Source organism: Ursus maritimus, unplaced genomic scaffold (assembly GCF_017311325.1).
Source record: "Ursus maritimus isolate PB19 unplaced genomic scaffold, ASM1731132v1 scaffold_8, whole genome shotgun sequence".
Taxonomy (NCBI): domain Eukaryota; kingdom Metazoa; phylum Chordata; class Mammalia; order Carnivora; family Ursidae; genus Ursus; species Ursus maritimus.
The window spans coordinates 79,164,611-79,177,976 of NW_024426996.1; the positions used below are offsets into that span (position 1 = coordinate 79,164,611).

The following is a 13,366-nucleotide window of genomic DNA, read 5'->3' on the forward strand; positions in this document are numbered from 1 at the left end:
CATGATGAAAGCGCGAATCAAAAGCACAGCAGATACGAACTCGTGCCCACTAGCAAATGGGAAGGAAAACACGTACCGGTGAGGGTCCGAAGAACCGGGGCCCCTCATACGCCACGGATGGGACTACAGATTGGCGGGAACTGTGCAAAGCAGGGTGGCGAGTCCTCAAAGAGCCAAGCGTGGTGTTACCACAGGACTCAGCAAGTCCACCCCTGGGCGAACACCCGGAAGAACGGAAACGGGTTCAAACAGACACCTGCCCGTGAGCACGCACAGCACTGCTCAGCACAGCCACAAGGCAAAAGCCAGCCAACACCCATAAAGAGGCAAGTGCATACACACATTGTGGGCCAATTCATACAATGAGTTATTCAGCCTTAAAAAGTAAGGAAAGTCTGCGGGTGGACTTCAAAACTCTACCACGGGAAAGCAGCCCGACAGAAAAGGCCACGCTGTAGGGTTCCTTCCACAGGAAACGTCCAGCAGGCAAAGCCGCCACCAAGGCAGAGCGCAGATCAGCCATTGCCAGGGGCTGGGGGGCGGGGTGGGAAGCCAACGTGGGCACGGGGTGTTCCCCTAGACATGAAAACGTTGTAACTAGAGGCAGCACTGGGAACGCGCCAAATGCCACTGGACTGTTCACTTCAAAATGGTTCATTGTATGTTATATGAATTTCACCTCAATTAGGGGGAAAAAAGACGTGGCTGACTTTCTTCTCTCATAAGAACCCCTCACCAGGAAGGTCTTAACAAAAGTGCCGAAATGGGGTCGGGGTGTGGGGAAGCAGGGTTCCCATTCAGTATCCAGTCGGCCAAGACAGAAAGGTCCTGGACAAGCTTCCAGAAGCTCAGGGTTCGGGGACACTGCAGCAGCCCTGGGCAGTTGGGAAACGGGCCTCACCAGGAAGGCAGGGAGCCCGGGCCTGGCCGTCGGTTCGGGGCACCCCCTTGGCGGCAGCTTCCTGCCGTGACTCAGGAACAGGCTACATCAAGGGCCCCGAGTCGGACTTCACATCAGCACTGGAGCCCACCTCACACCTGCTGGGTGAGAACCACAGGAGGGTGGGGGTGGGAAGCCTAGGTTTGTGATGAGCAGCTGAAAACATGGCGACGTGGCCACCAAAGGGACAGAAAGACTCTTCCTCAGGTGATCTCAGGTCTAGACCGGGTTTATTGACCCCAGCACCCCTGACACTCGAGACTGGATAATCCCCTTTTGGGGTGGGTGGTCTGTCCTTAGCATGCCGGATGGTTCACCTTTCCCTTGGTCCACGCTCACTAGAAGCCAGGAGCGCCCCCACCCCCAGACGATGCTGCACGTGCAGGGCTGAAGCCGCCCGCCGGGAGCCACCTCACCTGTACCATGAAGGCGTGCAGGCCGTGGCACTGGCCCCCCGGCGTGTACAACTGAGCGAACACCACGGCGTGGGTAGCCGTCTTGCCCATATTGCCAATCCAGAATTTGGCAGCTTCAAAGTCGGGGGAATGTATGATGAATTCCTGCACAAAAAAAAATAATAATAAAGTTATAATCAAAGTTATAATGAACAACTGAAACACACGCAGAATTCCTGTCCCTTTTAGACAGATTCACCATTCTCTGTTCAAAATGCCCGAGGAAGAGTAGAAGTGCCTGAATGTCTTAGCTCCTGTCTGGTGCAGGGAGCCCTGTTTTTAAACACAGCATATCCCTGGGTCCCATGACTTAACGAAGACACGTCTATGGAAAGTGAGGACTCACGTCATGCAATAAAATATACGCCCGATTCTCCGGCAGCCGGCCAGTGCCCAGGTGCTGCTTACAGCGATGCCTCACCCCCTCGGGGCGCCTTCCCTGGCCACAGCCTTTAAGTGGAGCCCCTCCTCTGCTGTGCTCCTCCCTCACCCCTCACAGGCTCCAACCAACAACATACTGTTTCTCTTTCCACAGTGTCCCCCACCTGCAACCCGCACGAGGGCCACGTGCCCAGGAGCACAAGGTGGACCCTGGAAATGGAGTGAATGAGCCTGTGGGTCAAGGGAGGAGCTGGGAGGCTTGATCAGTGAGGTGGGAGATGAGCCGCACAGGGGGCCGGGCTGGGAGTACAGTGGGGTGGGGAAGGAGGGGAGCTACCCACGGTTGGCGGGGGAGGGCTGAGTAGCTGGGCAAGGCCAGCATCTGACAGTGGGTCGTCTCCTGTGTAAGCTACAGGCCACTGCGGGCAAATGCTGGGCAGGTCTCCTTCTCCCTGAAGGCGGGAAGCTGGGAAGAGTGCACAGGGAACATCCTTGCCCCGCCTGGCAGTGTGTATGGGATAATCAACTCCCAGTGCCCCGGGGACTACCCTCCAGATGCTAAGACCCCAATAAGGAAAAGCAGGGGCAGGGGTAGGCCTGCCAGTCCTGCCTTGGCTCACCTCTCCGTGGGGCCACTATCCGTCACTGTCCCTCAGCCAGCCACTGCTCGGGGGGTGGTGACACCTGCCACCTGTCCTCTGCAGGAGTCACCAAGCAGTGGGCTCCCTCAGGGCCGCGGCACCGCCACTCTCTCTGCCCATGTCTGCCCACAGCCTTCACGGGGTCCCAGCCCATCACATCTACAGATGCCCTCCTGCGCGGCACACTGCTCCACCCCCTCAGTGTCTCCGTGGTCCCCGGCACACCCAACTTCCCCTTGCTGCCGTCCGTTGTCTCCCCTCCAGCACAGGCGACCCCCAGAGCAGAGACTGATCTGTTGTGCTCCCCGCCAGGTGCCCCTGGCACTTGCTGCTCAGCAAACACCTGCAGTCTGCATGGGCGCCTGACCAGCGGCCCACAGCGGGGCCCCAGGCCACCGATCTCACTGCTCTGACTTGGGTGCAGGTGCCAGCTGGCAGTGGGTCAGAAGCAGGCTGCCCCACGGACGGCCAGGCTTCACCCCACCTCCCCGCTCAGCCCAGAGAGCCCACAGCGCCAGAGCGCAGAGCAAAGAGATGAGGCCAGGCCTTTCAGAGAATGGTATCTGGTGGCTGGACAGCCAAAGGGGGCTGTGGCTGAGCAGCTGCCCCCCCCCCGCCGGGCTGCCACCACCTCTCCCTCGGCCCCACCCTGCCCGCCGGGGGCTCCCCTCAGGTCTGCGGTTCTGTGCACCCCTGGCAGGCAGCACACAGGTGCCCAGCGCACACTCGGCCCACGTTGTGGAAGACTGAATGAGTGATGAGCGAACACACAGCACAGGGCTTCACTTTCTGTTACAGAGACTCTTCCAAACTGCTCTACCAACACGGGGGAGGCGGAGGGTTCCTGAGACACCAGACCAGGTGCGGAAAGAGCCGCGGAGGGCGCGGTCCTCACAGAAGTGGAGGAAACTGGCCCCAGCGACGGGAGCGACACAGCACAGAAGTCACGGGGAGAGGAGGCCACCCCAACCCATGAACCCCATCCTCTCCCCGCCCTCCCTTCCCACCGCAGCACCGACCACCACACCACCACATAAACCATGACTCTATTAGCTAAAATCTTTCTCCCCCGACTACAGCCCAGAGCGTCTGCTCCCCGAGAGCAAGGACACAGCCCGTGAGTGCCCAGTGTTGAGAACGACACCTGCTCCACAGATGTGCTGGCGGAACGCACGACGCAGTGGCCAACGATGCTCACCGGCCACGCAGTCCCAGGGGCCAGATGTGAAGCAGGAGTGGACAGGGCAGACCCCTGGCTGGGGGAGCCTAGCCACAGATGGGGACCAGGCAGCTAGAAAGGGACGGGGGTCAAGGAGAACCTTCTTCGCACTGTTTGTTTTGGGAAGTGGGCAGCCTGAACATTTACGAACCCAACACCAACAGGCTGCCTCGGGAACAAAGAAAGAAACTCTCTATGTCCCAAGTGGCCACTTGGCAGGGTGCCGATGTCAGCGAGATCAGTGAGAAGTACACGTGTACGAGGACAGATTTCTGAGCGTAGGGACCCCACTTTACACATGCTCGAAGCCCCGAGACCGACAGGGACGTAATACCTACCTCGGTGGTGGGGTCATAGTGCGCAGTTGTCCGGATGGCCTTGGCGTTACTCCCGTGACTGAGCTCAGTCACGGCAAAGCATCCAAAGATCTAACAGCAAAGCACAAAATGGTGTAAGACAAGAGAGGCTCTTTCTGCGCGCTCCTGGAGGGCCGCCACCATCTTTCCAGAAGGACTGAACTAGAGGTCAAAGCACTGTCTGGGGTCTTAGTGGGTCACAGGGTCCTGCAGGACGCCATGGCCCCAGCCTGCGAGGAGAGCGGGCTGGGCGAGCTGACAGCGGCCTCACCAGGGCAGCACGGAGCCAGGAACTGCTCCCGGGAGCAGAAGAAAACTGGAGGTTTGGCCTTGAGAGCCACAGGCTAAACCCACTGAGTGCCGGGGAATATGTGGCCCCCGGGGACCCCGTCCTGCACCCTGAGGTATGCGGGGAGAACACGGGCTCACGGCTCACCGTGGCTCTCAACTCACCTCCATGTTGAAGATCTTTGGAAGGTATTTTAAATGTCTTTCAGAACCAGAGCTGTAAATCGCTGATGCAAAAATCTGAAAATACAAAATCCTCATGCAAGGAGGTGCAAGTTAAGGAGTCCTGCTGTTCGGGGGCGTCGGGAGCGGCATGTGCTGTAACGCCCATGGCCGGGGTGAGACCCACATCGCGGCCCGAGCAGTTCACATAACTCAAGCAGCAGTACCTCACCCCTAAGATGCCCGAGGGGAGAACTGAGGGGACGGACAGGCAGGGAGACGGGAGTGGAGGGGGAATGGAGGGGGAGAGGGGGGGAGCAGATGGAGAAGTGTGCGGGATGGGCAGGTGAGCCCAGCTTTCCATCAGAGCCCCACAGGCATGCCGCGTATCTGAAGAGGCCGTGGGCACATCCTCGCCTGTGCCCATGTACTGGCTGTGGGAGCCCCAGTGTCCCCTCTGACCTGTTTCCCCTTCCCTGCTGGTTTTGCTTTTTGTGCGTTTTTTTGGGGGAGGGTTGGTATAAAGCAAAAAAGTCCCAAATCTCCTCTTCGTATGGGGCTTTCACTCGCACGGTGGTCTTGTGAAGGGCTCGTGTGTGCAAATCTGAACGGACAGCTGAGAAAGCAGGACTTCTCCCTCAAGCATCACAAGATCTGCCCCCTTGCTCTCATCTCCACTTTTGCTTCCTATATTATTTTTTAGAACTCTTTTAAAAGAAACATATCCCCAAACACTCGCATCCCCAAGAAGCTCTACAAGCCAGCAAAGGCAGACCACCAGCACAGCCCGCGGGCACCGTCCGCGTCCACGGGCTGCATGTCATGTACATAAACGAGGACCTGCTCTCTCAGCGCCTTGGCCTCCTGCCAGGGCCGGGGTGGCGCACTCCCCCGCCCTCCTCGCCGCCCACTTACCAGCATGTGCAGATGTAACTTGATAGCCAGGGACCAGTCATACATGCCCAGACAGGTGATGAGCGTCTGGACCAACAGAGGGTTCGCCACTATGGATTCCACGGGGAGGAGGTTGTACTCCATGGCCCGTTTACAGCGGAGGAAGTTCAACTCCCGGTACTTCTCCAAGGAGAGGTCTTCCCCGTGTGGACGAGCGAAGAGCGGGTCATTCTCCAGAGCCGAGAAGATGGCTTTCTGGAAATGCAGGAGACGGGGAGTGGCCCACTTGGAGGCAAAGACAGACCCGCACTCGATCTATGTCTTTTCTCAAGGCCGCTGGCTCCACGGGACACGGTCTAGCCCAGAAACCCAGGGACAGATGGAAGTCCCTCCAGTCACAAGCACAGGGACCCGAGGCCTCAGAAGCTGAACCAGCCTGTGCTCCTTCCCGGGTGGCAGAGAGGCTCGCCCAGAGGGCTCCCAGGACACAGACCACACCAGGGACTAGCTGGGCCCTTCAGGGGTCAGACGGTCCGCCCGCGCCCACGAACCAAACACCCAGCACAGCCGCGGGGCCCAGCCCGGCCCACTGCCAGCTCGCCTCACCTTCAGACGCAGCACGTCCTCGCCTTCCAGGAACAGGGCCAGCTCCTGCCAGCAGAAGGAGGCACGGGCACGGTAGGCCTGCAGGGGTCCCTTGGGGAGATCTGGTAGCAGGGTGTCAGTGCCAACTTCTGACGGGGGCGCCATCACTGGGCATCAGCCTGCAGGAGACAGACGACCTGAGTCAGTAACCTGGCCTGTTTACCCACCAAGCCTAGGAAAGTCAACAGACTCCCAAAGGGCTGGCAAAAGAGAATGACCATAGAAGACCTCACGTGTCCCTTCCCCAAAGACAAGGTGGCCAATGGCAGTGGGCAATCCTGGGCAGCTGAGGCCAGAGGCTCCGAGGGCTACAGCCTGGCCCGAGGACACCTCGCCCTCTCGGGGCCACCAGACCCATCCCCTGAGGCCCAGCCAGACCTTACGGCCCAGGAAGCCTCTCCCTGGAGTCCAGCCTATGCTGGCTGGTCCACTCTGGCCACACAGGACAGGACCGAAGGTCCCTTTCCAGCCCTCCTGGATGGGGGACATCTGCCAGAGAGCCTTTGAACACAGACTTTTTTTTTTTTTAAGATTTTATTTATTTATTCGACAGGATAGAGACAGCCAGCTAGAGAGGGAACACAAGCAGGGGGAGTGGGAGAGGAAGAAGCAGGCTCATAGCGGAGGAGCCTGATGTGGGGCTCGATCCCATAATGCCAGGATCACGCCCTGAGCTGAAGGCAGACGCTTAACCGCTGTGCCACCCAGGCGCCCCTGAACACAGACTTTTATCCTGAACTCTCTTGAAAAACAGACATCTGGCTTCCTACCAACAAAACAGGCAACCTGCAGCCCAGCCCTCTTGACCACAGGATCATTCTGAAATTTTCTGAGAGGACTGCCTCCTTTTCCACAGTGCCCCGGCTCATCAAGGCCCGGGACAGGAGAGGCTGGTGAACCCAGACCTAGAGGAACAGCAGGAGAGTGGGGTCCTGAGCATGGATACCCCCCGCCAAAGCTGACTCTTTGAGGCCTCCAGGAACCTGTGCCTATTTCCACTGAGTGTGGAAACAGTCTGGGACGTGGGGCTCTGAGTTCAGCTGCTCAGCTGATAAGCAATGGGAATGTGATCTCTTGACAAAAGAACTTGCATGTGTCTGTGTGAGAGGGGAAAGGCGCAGAGGGGACGCGCTCCCCCACAAGTGAGTGTGAGGGGGTAGGAAATGTGAACAGACCTACAGTGGACATGGACGCTGGGTAAGGATCAACAAACTGCCCGCAAAGACAAGCCACGGGGCTTCCACTGTGAATTCAACCAAACATTTAAAGAGACCCCTAGGACCCCACGCCACCCGAGGTCACCTACGTGACCGCATGATGGCACCGCCGTGGGGACCAAGGATTCTGAAGCCAGAATGCCCGGCGTGAGACGCCAACATGAACACTTGTGAGCTGGTGAACTTAGCCTGTCCCTTCACCGCTCCGTGCGTCAGGGTGACCACACGGTGATGCCAGTCTAGTGCCAAGTGTTCCGCTGCTGCAGGTCACGGGTGGCACTGGAGCAGTTTTCCTCTCTGCGGCAGAAGAGGTGACTCTGAAATACCAACTGTTCATGCTCCCTCGAGGCGACAGCTGTGTGGCGACCTCAGAGAACAATGTCTGACCTCCTCATACTGTCTCTCCAGTTGACCTAACCGTCCCGGCGCTCGCAGTCTCCCTCCGCCAACAACTCTCCACCAGGGAGAGTGGGCCTTTGTACAAGTCGTCCCTACTCCGGCCCGGCGCCCCATCCCCACGCCACCCGCGCCGCCAGCGTCCCCGGCCCGTGGACCCGACCTTGGATTTCGCCTGCTCTCCTTATCGTTGGGTCCCCACACCGTCCAGCGCACACAGCAGGCACCCAACGAACGTCCTTTGGGGCACGACAGACACGCGATGGCTCCGCCCCTGACGTCATCACAGCGCGCCCCGGCTCGTTGCCAAGGAGACGCGAGACGCGCGCCAGAGGGGAACGCTTCCTGGTCCTCCCCGTGGGTCTCCCTGCGCACTGTGCGTTCGTATCTTGGGATGTTTGCTTAATGTGCAGATTGCTGGGGCTTCCTCCAGAGCCCGGGCATCGGAGCCCCTGGGTCGGAGCCCGGGCAGCTTCCATTGATCCGCTGCACCGCGTGCTCAGGAACGTTTGCGAACCAGGCTCCTACCCAGTTCTGCCCAGGGCCCCCAGGGGATCTACGCCCTACCCCGCCCCGGGCAGTCACCGACCCCGCAGTCCAACCCGACTAGAGGAACTGCCCGCTGCCTCGCTGCCGAGCCCCTGCCTGGTCGGGGCTGGGGGGCAGCTGCATACCTAAACACCTGCTCCCAAACCCCGTCTTAGGCTGTGTGTGGGGCTCCAGACTGAGATGGGCCCTCACGGGAAATGTGCAGGGGTCAAAGGAAATGTAGATGAAAGTAGATGTCCTTACCGCCTGCAGCCCCCTTGCAGATACTTGAGGCAGGCAGGGTACACCTTCCTCCAGGAGCTCCAGATCTTAAGGTTAACGGCCTGCTAGAGGGGTAAACAACCGTAGCTCTACCAGAGCCCGGCCTCCAGGACCCTGAAGATCTTCATCATCTTCTTCCTCTCCCTCTCCCTCTCCCTCCCCCTCCCCTCCCCCCTTCTTCTTTCTTCTTCATTTTTTAAAGATTTTATTTATTTGTCAGAGAACTAGGGACAGAGAGAGAGCACAAGCAGGGGGAGAGGCAGGCAGAGGGAGAAGCAGGCTCCCCGCTGAGCAGGGAGCCTGATTTTGTGGGACTCTATCCCAGGACCCTGAGATCATGACCTGAGCCAAAGGCAGACGCTTAACCAACTGAGCCACCCAGGCAATCCCCCGACTGTCTTCTTTAGCATGTGAAAATCCTGTTGGAAACGTGCTTTATGTCTGCCCCTTCCAACTTCGAGCTGTATAATCAATCACTCCTCACTACCCCAGGGCAGCTCTTTCTGCCCGTGGGTCCTGTCCCCATGCTTTAGTAAAGCCACCTTTTTTCTTTTTCCAAAACATCTCAAGAATTCTTTCTTGACCGCTCGCTCTGCACATCACATCAAATCACATCAGAAGCAACTGGATTTGGTAATTTACCACATGAAGACCAAGAAAGACGGACAAATCAGGTTTCCATATAAAGGGAGCTGAGAGATGGACACTGTGGTTGGGGGAAGACAAGTTCAGTTTTTGAGATGCATGAAGTTTAAGATGCCTCTTGATGGGGGCGCCTGGGTGGCGCAGTCGTTAAGCGTCTGCCTTTGGCTCAGGGCGTGATCCCAGCATTATGGGATCGAGCCCCACATCAGGCTCCTCCACTAGGAGACTGCTTCTTCCTCTCCTACTCCCCCTGCTTGTGTTCCCTCTCTCGCTGGCTGTCTCTATCTCTGTCAAATAAGTAAATAAAATCTTTTTTAAAAAAAGATGCCTCCTGATGAAATTTGGAAGTTTAGGGCTCATGAGTGAGCAGCTAAGAAAGAATTCTTGAGGGGTCTTTGGTGCAAAAAGGTGTTTTTATTAAAGCACGGGGACAGGACCTGTGTGCAGCAAGAGCTGCACTTGGGTCGTGAGGAGTGGGTGATTATACAAGTTTTACTCTCCTGTGGAAGGGAGGATGATGTTAGGGTTCCAGGAAATTGAGTCTGTAGGTTTCTGGAGGCCTGGCTATTGATAAGATTGCTTTTTTTCTTATAAATCATTAAGATAGTTGCAAAGTCATGGAGACTCATGTCTGGCATGACTGTGATCTGTATCAGTTAACCATTTGGGATTTTCCCCTTCCCTTGTTCCTGGGCAGCCAGGAGTGCCTGAGAAATGTCACACATGCCGCACCTGGGGGAGGTTTGCCCTCAGCTTGCCTTTTGCTCCCTCAGCACCAGTGAGAGAACTGTGTGGAGATGCTCAGCTGTGAAGTATCTTCTCCTTTGTTCCATGACACTGCCTTGTCACAGTGTGATTCTCATTGAAAACAGACTTACAATTGGGAATACTGAGGTAGGGGAGCTGACGGGACTCCATTTTAGAAAGGCTCCCTCTCTGCTGTTTCTCTGCTAGGCCCTGTTTACTCATGTTCCATATTTTGCCTCTGAATAAGCCAGCGAAGCCTTGTTCCCACTTCAAGGGGGAAGCAAGAAAGTGAATCATTCTCTGAGTTTTGTCCTAGGCCCCCAACACCTGACAACATCGAAGAAGAGCCAGATTCCAAACATCTCCCAGGATGCTAGCTTCAAGCTAACCTCTGCTGATACTCCCACCTTTGGTAATTTAGGGAATAACACCTGTTGTTCACCCAACACTCACCTTTGATTGGCCTCTACCCCGGATTCCTGGAGGAACAGGTACCCTAGGCCCTTTTCCAATATAAACCCCTAACCCAAAGCGTGGAAGAGACTCATTCTCATTTCTTTTCTGTGTTGCCCAGACACTCTGTCTGCTATTCTCTGTCACTCATGCTATTCAATAAACTCTTATTTTCACCTTCTCTGGCTTGCCTTTGATTTCTGTCCTGCGTGAAGCCAAGGACCCTCGTGGCTGGTCCTGTATAACCTTTCCATGTGTTCTCAGACTCAGCCTGCCTGCATCAGTATCAGGGGGACCTTCCTGTTGCAAAAGCAGAAGGAAGAGTCTGAATGACCGGCCAGGGCCCTGAACCTACCATGCTAAACCATCAGAATTAATTCTCCACCAGGCAATGTTTCTAGCCATGGGTATGTGGCATCATTACAAGGGGTCCCTAAATCCATAGGAGCAGCCAGGAATGCCTGCAAATCAAATAAAAAATAATGGTCTAATAAAGTGGTGCCTGGGTGGCATAGTTGGTTGAGCAACTGACTCTTGGTTTTGGTTCAGGTGGTGATTTCAAGGTTATGAGATCGAGTCCCACATCTGTCTCTGCTCAGTGCAGAGTCTGTTTGAGACTCTCTCTCCCTCTCACCCTGCCCTCCTGCTCATTCTCACTGTCTCTCAAATAAATACATCTTTATAAAAATTAATGGCCTAATAAAAAATAAATGCCACTGTTTTTCAGAGGGATATACTTTTGAGAGTAATAAAATAAGATATAGAGTAAGAATTCACACCTTTAGATCAGTTTGTTCCAAAATTACAACTACTAGAAAGTAAGACAGGTTCCCATGTTTTACTGATACCAGATAAACGTCTTTCCACTTGGAAATCTTTGGTGTCCAGTGCCGAGTGACAGGGAGAGAGCAGGCACAGGCAGGCAGGCTAGAAGTGAAGACAGAGGAACAGGTGAACTGGTACATGGGAGAGGTGGGAAGGCCTGTGGCAGGGCAGGTATCGGGTGCGGGGGGGGGAGGTTACTTTGTGCTGTTAGTTCTATATCTCATGGGGTGTCAAGCACACACGAAGCAGAGGCTCCCAGCCTTTCGAATGTCAGTGGGCTCCTTTCCCTTCTCCACCTTTCTCTCTCTCTCTCTCTCTGTCTCCTTCCACACCTCTGTTTCTCAGGTCAGTGCACCTCCACACACCCCCCCCCCCCCGGGGCTGCTCGGGGCTGCCTCGTAGCCAGCTTCAGTCTCATTATTTCATCTCTCCACCTAGATCCCTGCACTGGTGACTGGGTTCAGGACTACTGTTCCCAGCTCTGACCCCGGCTTTCCTGCACACCCCACCATCTGGTCTCTGATTGCCAGCCCTCCAGGACCCCACAGTCGGTCCCCTCCCTGGCCTTAGGACACTGCTTGACCTGAGTCTGACAGGAAGTGTGCTTTGGACAGCTCTGGGTAGAACTAGGGGGACCCTGAAACGTCTTGGATGGTGGTGAGGTAGGAAGATAGGAAGGGGTCACACATGTGTCTGGGTTGTCCTGCTGGGACCTGGGTGGATGGAGATGCCTCTGAGACCAGGATAGGGGGAGCAACTTTGGGGGGAAGGAAAGAGAGTTCGGTTTTGTGAGCTAGTTCCCGGTATAAGACTTCCAGGAGAGGCAGTGGAGGTGGTACAAACTGGTCTTGCAGTGGCGCGGCTGACAATGAGCTGGCAGTCCTCTGCTGTGGTTCCGACCAGCTGCCTCTTGATCATTTTGACATCTCTCCACTCCACCCCGTTTGGCCCACCCATGCCTTGCTCATCTTTAGCCATTGCTCTATTGGCCGTCATTGGTAAGTGAAATTATTTGAACACGTTGTTAATACTAAAGTTTCCTCCCTGACTCTGGCCATTTGTCTCTATCCCCATCCTTCCTTTCTCGCTCACCCCACACTCCCTTTGCTCACAGACCTTTACACTCAGTAATTATTAATTGGGTAGCTCCTATGTGCCAGAAACTACGCTAGGGCTCTTGTGACAAATAAGCCAGACTTTGGAGGTATGAGCCAAGAGGTGGGTAAACTGTGTTCTTTGTTCTAGCAAGGAGCTGACAAGGCCTTACACAAGGATTCCCTCCCACTGCCACCTGGAAATTTCCACCTCCCTCTAAACATTGATTTCTGGCTTCATGACCTCTCCCCCCAGAGCCCGAGGCCTCCAGGCTTCTGCTGGGTCATCTCTCTCTGCTGCGCTCCTGTGACATGCAGCAGGGCAGCAGGGACCCGTCAGCCGATGCCAGGACAAAGTAAAGCCTCACGGCCCCTAAAGGGTCTGGACACCTGGGGCACAGAGCCTGAAAAACTCCCCTTTTTGTAACCTCTGAACCGTGAACCTTCTGAACCCACAACACTGTGCTGAATGTTGCTGTTTTCATGTTTCATAACCATCGTCTTAGATGTCTGCGTCCACCATCGGCCTGAAGTGCGGGACTATTTTCAGCTCTGCATTCTCCATGCTTGGCTCAGGCTTGCCCCATGTATGACAACGGGTAAGATTGTCATTACTCATCTTCTGGCTGCTCCAACCAGGCTACGCCCCTTTGGACAGAGTTGGGGGTTGAATTCTGTCCCCCCCGCCACTCAAAAAACAGCTCAAAATCCTAACCCACTGTACCCGTGGTCTTATTTGGAAATAGGGGCTTTGCAGAAGAGGCACGGAGAAAGCGTGTGACCACGGAGGCAGAGTGATGGGGCCTCGGTCCAGGGTGCTAACAATTGCTGGCGACCATCGGAAACCAAAGAGGCAAGAATTATTCTCTCTCAGGGTCTCCAGAACTGTGAGAGAATGAATTTCTGTTGTTTTAAGCCACCCAGTTTGTGGTGATTTGTCCTAACAGCCCCCAGGGAAAAAAAAGAGGAGAAAGAAAGCTTCATTTAAAATGAAGTCAGGGGAGGGGCGGGGCACCTGGGTGGCTCCCTGAGTTAAGTGTCCAACTCTTGAGTTAGCTCAGGTCATGATGTCAGGGTGGTGATACTGAGCACTGTATCAGGCTCCACACTAGGCGTGGCGTCTGCTTGAGATTCTCTCTCTCTGCCCCTCCTGCTCACGTGTGCGTGTGCGCTCTCTCTCTCTCAAATAAATAAATAA

At 55.7% G+C, this 13,366-nt stretch overlaps 1 protein-coding gene across 1 annotated transcript in view; it reads right to left on the bottom strand.

Annotated features, from left to right (window-relative positions):
- Window positions 1-7,874, bottom strand: part of ACOX3 (acyl-CoA oxidase 3, pristanoyl) — a 35,761-nt gene extending 27,887 nt beyond the window's left edge. The window contains exons 1-6 of the mRNA XM_008705949.2: window positions 7,758-7,874; window positions 5,943-6,100; window positions 5,358-5,591; window positions 4,446-4,520; window positions 3,975-4,064; window positions 1,357-1,500 (exon numbers count right to left, since the gene is read on the bottom strand). Of these exons, the coding sequence (XP_008704171.1) occupies window positions 1,357-1,500; window positions 3,975-4,064; window positions 4,446-4,520; window positions 5,358-5,591; window positions 5,943-6,086 (687 nt within the window). The 5' untranslated portion in view covers window positions 6,087-6,100; window positions 7,758-7,874. The remainder of the gene's footprint in view (window positions 1-1,356; window positions 1,501-3,974; window positions 4,065-4,445; window positions 4,521-5,357; window positions 5,592-5,942; window positions 6,101-7,757) is intronic.
- Window positions 7,875-13,366: the final 5,492 nt, after the last annotated feature.